This window comes from Letharia columbiana (genome assembly GCF_014066305.1).
Source record: "Letharia columbiana isolate WasteWater2 chromosome Unknown Sc0000007_s0, whole genome shotgun sequence".
NCBI classification, from domain to species: domain Eukaryota; kingdom Fungi; phylum Ascomycota; class Lecanoromycetes; order Lecanorales; family Parmeliaceae; genus Letharia; species Letharia columbiana.
This window is the reverse complement of record NW_023501043.1, coordinates 872,313-881,375: the sequence shown is the minus strand read 5'-3', so window position 1 is coordinate 881,375 and position 9,063 is coordinate 872,313. Positions and strand designations below refer to the sequence as shown.

Below are 9,063 nucleotides of genomic sequence, written 5' to 3'. Positions count from 1 at the left end.
CGCTCCGTAAGCAGGTGTAAAAACCCCCGAGGTAACACCGATTGTTGTAAAGCTGAACAGGCCGTTAAGCATGCTGATGAAGCTGCCCAGTCGGGTTTCAAAGGGTTGCATTGCATGGTTCCAATACTGTGGATATGATGGGAGCGAAGGCAATTTCACCGTATTCCCACGACAGCAGAAAGCGTTTGGTTATGCATCTAGCAAATCCGTACCGCAATGATTGCAGGTTCGGGACCAGAAGGTTTGCCAGGATAGATCACGAGCAGCATTAGTTTGGACCCACCAAGGTATCTGGCTTCGAATCTGCCTAACGCCATTGGTTAGACTTCGTCTGTATCTTCGTATTGCGGTCTCGTCGTTCTGCCGATTGTAATCAACGGCTCTCTGTGTCCTCGGCCGACTTTGACGGATCGCCGGCATCTCTAGCCTGCGAGTGAAGGTGGGTAACAGAAACGAAAACAGCTATGGAGTAAAACAGATCAGTAAGATATACAATCAGAATATTTGCAAGCGGGCACGAATCTAGTCAAGTAATACGGATATTTATCTAAGCATTGCGACCAAGTCAAAGCGTATCAAATAACTCTAGTCAAAGCGCCAACTAAAAGCAGGAAATAGCTTGATCGTGCAGTACATCGCTTTGCAGCAGTGGATCTTACGTACTCAAGTCTTCAATCCCTTCCAAGGTATCGTCACTCTCCACCTCACCATCAGCTGCTCCGGACCCGCTACCAGCTTCGCCCATTGAAACTTCATTAATAGGTGTAAGGACGCTGAGGCCGCTCGAGGAGGAGGACGTATCATCGCGAACGTTGGCACGCATAGGCCTGAAAGCGGAAGAGGGACGCCGAGTAGGTGACGACGGTGCACGATCGACATTTGGCAACGGCAATGGAGTAGTGGAAGGGCCTACTTTAAAAGACCTCGGTTGCGATACGGCAGAAGAGATCCAGAGCTAGAACCATGCGAACCACACCACGTTGACCGCCAGCACCTGCACCAGGAGCATTCCCGGCACCAGTTCCAGGGAGCAGACACAGTTCGATTAGCGCAATGGCCGGGAATGTCACGTCATTGTCGTCGATGCTACCAATGAGCTGACCAGAAATCATGACCAGCGCTCCAGTATTGGGAATCACAGCTCTCGCAGCGTTCCAACGAGCGGTGTTCTGAAGGAGGCATCGGGCTAATTACTATGAATCCTTACCGAAATATGTGCTGGGGCGCGGGTACGGTGTGCCATATTGACAAAACGGTTTTTACTCTTTTTTTTTTTTTTTTTTGCCCAATCAAATCTATCTCACTATATCTAAATATTCTATTTATATTTATTATAGTTAATAATTATACACTTAATTAATCTTATACTACTATTAATTATATTCGTAATATTATATAATCGATTTATTTATCTCTTATCTTATTACTATAATACTAATTATAGAGCGATCTTTAAAATATATAAAGTTATATAAATAATTTATTCTAAGCTTTCTTAATTTAAGTATCGAATATAATAAAATTTAACGAATTTTATTTATTTAACGTAATCTTATTATTAGCGATAGTATATTTAAAAAATATATTAAAGCTTAAGATAAAGTACGCTATAATAGACTAGAGTATAAAGATAAAACGCTTCGCGATATTTTAATTATAACTCTATTTTTTTAATAGATTATAAATAATAAAAAGATTTTAATAGTATTAAAGAACTAGAAACTACGTATAACTTTAAAAAAGCTTCGAGAATTAAGATTAAAAATAAGATTAAAAAGAAAGTATACGTTAAAGAATACTCGCGTTTAGAATAAGAAGATTATTTATATTATAAAAGAGTATTTAAATATAAATACTATTAATAGCTATAGTTTTATATATCTATATATATACTTTTATTATAATAATATTATTATATCGAGAAATAATCTTATATACTTTTTAAGAATTATTATTAAGGAATTATTATGATTTAACTCATATATATATATATGATATAAAAGATATTAATTAATCTATGTGGTCTGTAGATAGATATGTGCGGTGCCAAGCCTACGCTAGTAGCCCTATAAGTGTGCCCTGAGATAACTTATGATAATTATCGATTTAATTAACGTTAATTATAGATATAAGAAAAATAGTATAGAAGAAAGAAGTTTTTAATAATTAATTTTAATGCTATATAATTAATTAACGCTTATTATAAACTAGAGACTACTAGTATTTAGATCTATATCGTTATTAATATATACTCTTATAAGTTTAGGCCTATGAATTAAATTCATAAAAAGTAATTAATTTTTAAATCTGATTTCGAGATTGAATTCGACTCTCGAAGAGTGAAAATACTTTAATTTAAGATTTACTTAAAACTATAAGATCGAATTTTATAATTCTTAGATTATTTAAAAGCGAAAGTTACGTTCTATAATTTCAAAAAAAGAGTTAAAAGATTTTAATAGAAAAAGAGAAGTTATATTAATAATAAGTTTAAAGAGAGTTAATTAACTTTAAATTAATTTTATTTTTTTTAATAAGAAGTTAATTTTAATATCTATTATAGTTTATACTTATTATTCTATTTTATTTTTATTTTTACAATTTATAGAGTTTCTATTATTTTTACGAATTTTACAATTTTATAATTTCTACGATTTTACGATTTTACGATTTTTACGATTTTTATAATTTTACGATTTTTTAGCGAGGGAGATTTACGGATTCGAACCGAGGACGAAGCGAAATAGTTTCGAAAATTATTAAAATTATTACTACTCGACTATCTAAGCTTATATTAAAGGGTGTTCTTAATAAAGTAGATAAGTTTTTAATAAGTCATATTTGAACTCTTTATCTTTAAATATTTATAAGACTCAATTCTATAATTCTTTTTTCATTTGAAAGCGTAGACTACGTTCTATAATTTAAAAAAAAATCCTAAAATTTTAATAGAAAATAAAAAAATTATTCTAAAAATAATGTATATCTATTTTTTGATTAGGGCTGTTAAGCGAACTTTGAAGAGCGATATTTGAATTATTTGCGTTTAAATATTTATAACACTAAATTTAGTAATTAATCTTTTATCTAAAAACTCATATTACGTTCTATAATTTAAAAAAAGAATTAAATCTTTTTAATAGAAAATAAAAATGTTATTCTAAATCAAATAATGTGTATATGTTTTTTGATTAGGGCTGTCGGTAAATTTGGTGAGCGAACTTTGATAAGCGATATTTGAGGTCCTTATCCTTGAATAATTATAAGACCGAATTTCAAAACTTTTCCCTCATTGAAAAGCACAATCCTTGCTCTATAATTGAAAGAAATAATCTTAGAATTTCAATAGAAGATAAAAAAGGTATTTTATATGTAAATAACGTACATCTACTTTTTAAATAAGAAGGCGCGGAAGGGCTATCGGGCTGACTCAGCCGGTCTAACCAAAGAGCGTAGCGAATCCGAATTTATAATTAACTATATATATAAAGTTAAGAGTTTTTAGCTTAGCTCTATCTTATTCTTTTATATATATTAATAAAATTATATAGATTTATATAGCTTTATAATATAAGAGTCTTCGTATATATAGCTATTAATATCGTTAAATAATTTCTATAGTATATAAAAGAGTATAAGATTATATCTAAAAAAAATTAATTTAAATCGAGATACTAAGATTATTCTTATTATTAATATATTTTATTAATTATATATAATATAGAAAGATTAATTAAAAGAGAATTTAATTATTAATAAGTATTAGATATTTAGTAAAAGTATAGCTAACTAACGTATTAAAGTATAGTAAATATAATTATAATCCTTTATACTAGAACGTTAAATAATCTTCTTTAATCTATTAAAGAAGAAAACGTTACTTTATAAAAAATCGGCTTATAGATATTATTACTCTATACGCTATTTATATAATATTAATTCGATTAAACTATTATAAATTTACGAGTAAAAGCCTATGAATTAAATTCATAATCTTTTTCTTGATTAGGGCTATCGAGTAAATAGGTGAGCGATCTTTGGTAAGGGATCTTTGGTGAGCGATATTTGAGTTCCTTGCGCTTTAATAATTATAAGACCAAATTTTATTACTCTTTCTTTGTCTGAAAGCCCACATTTCGTTCTATAATTTAAAAAAGAAATCTTAAAATCTTAATAGAAAACATAAAAGTTATTCTAAAATAAAATAATGTGTACCTGTTTTTTAATCAGAGGCTTCAGAGCTGTCCGGCTGTCGAGCGAGCTTTAATAGTTATAAGACCAAATTTCATAATTCTTTTTTTACCTAAAAGCCCACATTTTATTCTATAATTCTAAAAAAAAACCTCAAAAATTTGATAGAAAATAGTAAAGTTGTTAAATGATTAAAAGTAAGATAAGAGATTTTAATGATTACGGACGCTAATTTATTTACCCGCGATGACTTAGCCGATCTAACCAAAGAGGATAGTAATCCTAAATTTATGATTGGCTGTATATACAAATTTAAGGTTTTATAGCTTAGCTCTATCTTATTCTATTATATATACTAATTGATAATTAAAACGTTTATAAGATTTATTTATAAAATAATTATTTATATATAACTATTAATAGACTATAATTCTTATATAAATTTATAAAAAACTGATTATAGAGTATAATAGCGTATCTGATTTTAAGTTTATTAATATACTTTACTAAAAAGTAAAAATATATAATCTAAATAAGTATCTACTCGCGAATATGTTATAGTAATATTATAAAAAAAATTAATCGCTTAAATTTAATTTAACTACTTTAATAACAAGTTTAAGCCTATGAATTAAATTTATAAAAAGTAATTAATTTTTAAATCTAATTTCGAGATTGAATTCGACTCTCGAAGAGTGAAAATATTTTAATCTAAGATTTACTTGGAACTATAAAATCGAATTTTATAAATCTTAATTTATTTAAAAGTATAAAAGAAGTTCTATAACTGATAAAAATAATAGTAAATTTTAAAGAGAAAAAAGAAAAGTTATATTAATAATAAGTTTCTAAAGAGTTAAATAACTTCAAATTAATTTAGATTTAATTAATAAGAAGTTAAATTTAATATCTATTATCATTTTTTTATATTAATTATAATTTTTACAGTTTGTATTAATTTTATTAATTTTAAGAGAAATTAATAACGAGAATAGATTAAAATAATTTCGAATCTTATTAAAATTATTATTATTCGACTATCTAAGATTATATTAAGAAAAATTCTTAAAAGAGTAAATAGGTTAGTAAGCGATATTTGAATTCCTTATCTTTAAATACTTATAAGATTAAATTTGATAATTATCTTTTATTTAGAAGCGTAAATTACGTTTTATAAATTTAAAAAAAAGAAATTAATAGAAAAAAGAGAAGTTATATTAGTAATAAGATTCTCGAGAGTTAATTAGATTTAAATTAATTTAAACTTAATTAATAAGAAGTTAATTTTAATATCTGTTATAGATCTTTTATATTTTATAGAATTTTTATTAATTATACGAATTTTTATTAATTATACGAATTTTACGAATTTTTACAATTTTACGATTTTTTAGCGAGAAAGATTCATAGATTCGAACCGAGGACGAAGCGAAATAATTCCGAATTTTATTAAAGTTATTACTACTCGACTATTTAAACTTATATTAAACCGTATTCTTAATAGAGTAAATAAGATTTTAATAAGCGATATTTGAATTCTTTATCTTGAAACATTTACAAGACTTAATTTAACAGCTATCTTTTTATTCAAAAGCGCAAAGTACGTTCTATAATTTCATAAAAAAATCCTAAAATTTTAATAAAAAACAAACAAGTTATTCTAAAATCAAATAATGTGCATCTGTTTTTTAATTAGGGCTGTCGGTAAATTTGATAAGCGAACTTTGATAAGCGATATTTGAGGTCCTTGCCCTTTAATAATTATAAGACTAAATTATATAACTTTTAAATTATTAAAAAGTACAAACAACGGTCTATAATTTAAAAAAAAATCCTAAAATTTCAATAGAAAAAAAAAGTTATTCTAAAATCAAATAATGTATACCTGTTTTTTTATTAGGGCTGTCGGTAAATTTGGTAAGCGAACTTTGATAACCGATATTTGAGGTCCTTGCCCTTTAATAATTATAATACTAAAATAAAGATTTTTAATAATTTTGAATCTCTGAAAAGCGCAAGCTACGGTCTATAATTAATAAAAAAATCTCAAAATTTTAATAGAAAATAAAAAGGTTATTCTATTTGTGAATAACGTATATCTATTTTTTTAATAAGGGGCCTCGAAAGGGCTAGCGGGCTGACTTAGATAGTCTAGCCAAAAGGCGTAATAACCTCGAATTTATAATTGACTATATATATAAATTTAAGATTTTTCAACTTAGCTCTATCTTATTCTTTAATATATATTAATAAAGAATATATTTAAAAAGAAAGAATTAGAAAGATATATATATAATTATACTTTTATACTTCTTAAAAAGTAGATAAAATAATATCTAACTTTAAATATTTATAGTCTTATTTTAATATTAATAAAATTAAAAAAAGTTAAATTTTAGAAGTCTTTTATAAAGATTATAAAAGTCTTTAATAGTATTCGATGAAATAAGAAATTCGAAAAGCTTATAGACTAGCTAGATAATCTTCTTCTTATAAAATTAAATAATAAGAATTATTCTTTAAGAATTTATATATCGATTAATAATAATAATAATTAATATTTAGTCTTCTCGATTAATACTCTTTTATTATTTAAAGAAATATATATCTTATATTACTCTTATATTAAATAAGGCCTCTATTTCCCTAGTAAATTAATAAATAACTTGATAATATCTTAAATATTATATTTTTAAATAAATTAAATTTATTCGAAGTCTAGATATTACGTCTATATTTTACTTTTTAATATATAAAATTAATTACTTATTTTATATAAGCTCTATAGAGTATACTTCTCTTATTAATCTACTTATAAAGATCTTTTAAAGCTATAATATAATATTTATAAATCTTATTATCGTCGTTAATAACCTTAATTAATATTAACTATCTAGTATATTATAGAGAAAACTATTAAAAGACTATCTAATATTAATTTAAAGTTTAATACTTATAGCTCGATTTAACTTAAGAATATCTATATTAATTATATTATATTGTTTAATAATTCCTTCTCTATCGAAAAATTAAATATTAAATAATTATTTTATTATAAAACAAGTTTATTCCCATGAATTAAATTCATAGAAAGTAATTTATTTTTAAATCTGATTTCGAGATTGAAATCGATTCTCGAACTTCGAAGAGTGAAAATATTCTAATTTAAGATTTACTTAAAATATAAGATTAAATTTTAAAAATTTAAAATTATTAGAAAGCGTAGATTAAGTTCTATAATTTAAAAAAAAGTAGTAGAACTTTAATAGAAAAAGAAGAAGTTATATTAATAATAGATTTCTAGAAAGTTAATTAACTTGAAATTAATTTACATTTAATTAATAAGAAGTTAATTTTAACTTCTATTATAGTCTTTTTATCTTAATTACTATTATTATTATTTTTAAAATTTATAAATTTTTTATTAGTTTTACGATTTTTACGAATTCTACGATTTTATTATTCTACGATTCAATTTTTTAGCGAGAGAGATTAATGGATTCGAACCGAGGACGGAGCGGAATAGTTTCGAAATTTATTTAAATTATTACCACTCGACTATTTGAGCTTATATGAAAGAGTGTTCTTAATAAAGTAAATAATTTTTAATAAGCGATATTTAAATCCTCTATCTTTAAATATTTATAAGACTAAATTTAAAAGTTTTTCTCTTATCTCAAAGCCCACATTTCGTTCTACAATTTAAAAAATAAATCTCAAAGTTTTAATAGGAAACAAAAAAGTTATTCTAAAATCAAATAATGTGTATCTGATTAAGGCTGTCCGGCTGTCGAGCGAACTTTGGTGAGCGATATTTGAATTCCTTGCGCTTTAATAATTATAAGACTAAATTTAGAAATTTTTTTTTTTTCTGAAAGCCTAAACTTCGTTCTATAATTTAAAAAAGAAATCTTAAAATTTTAATAGAGAATAAAAAGTTATTCTATGTGTTAATAACGTATATCTATTTTTTTAATAGTTGCGGACGCTAATTTATTTATTCGCGATAACTTAGTCGATCTAATTAAAGAGCGTAGTAACCCTAAATTTATAATTAGCTATATATATAAATTTAAGATTTTTTAGCTTAGCTCTATCTTATTCTATTATATATACTAATTAATTATATTAAGATTTAAAAAGTTATTATATATATTAATACTAGTAATTACTATATAAAAAAAATTTATATTATAAATTAAATAACTTTAAGATAAGAATATTTTAATATTAAATAAATGTTACTCTTTTAAAAAGAAGTAATATTATTAAAAAGACTCTTTTAAGCTTTTTTAGAATATTAAGACCTATTAAAAATAAACTTATTAGATATTAATTCGCGCTTTACTTCTTTTTATTAATATTATATATTTCTTAAAAAATAGATCAGCTATTTACTTAAGATTAAATAATAAAAAGTAATTATAAATAGAAATTATAATTTAGACGTTTAAATAATTTTCGATTAATCTCTAATAAGTTTAATATTTAATTTAGCTTATTAGATCTTTTTATAAATCTGATAAGTAAAGAAAAGAAGATTATAATTATAAAATCTTTAATATTTATTAATTATATCTTTAATCATATAAATAAAGAACTTAAAAATTTAAGAAGAAAAAGAATTTCTTAAAGAAAAAATTAAAAATTTTTAAGACAACTAGCGAGAAATTAGCTATCTATTATAATCGAATTTAATTAAATTTAGATTTTCTATATAAATAAGCTACGTTTTTATCTCTAAAATTATAATAATATAAAATTAAAAGAATTATATTAAAAAATTAATATTAAAAAATAGTTATAAGCGAAGATCTATTAAGAAGCGCTTAAAAGAATATTTTAAAATTATTAATATATTAATATAAGTAA

The 9,063-nt window shown here is 24.2% G+C and overlaps 1 protein-coding gene across 1 annotated transcript; it reads right to left on the bottom strand.

Moving 5' to 3' along the window:
• Positions 1 to 914: 914 nt before the first annotated feature.
• HO173_003268 (uncharacterized protein) lies at positions 915 to 1,112 on the bottom strand (the record flags this gene model as incomplete). The annotated part of the gene is made up of 1 exon (XM_037305195.1): positions 915 to 1,112. The coding sequence occupies one exon, from the start codon at positions 1,110 to 1,112 to the stop codon at positions 915 to 917; it is 198 nt and encodes a 65-aa protein (XP_037168060.1).
• Between the last annotated feature and the right edge of the window lie 7,951 nt (positions 1,113 to 9,063).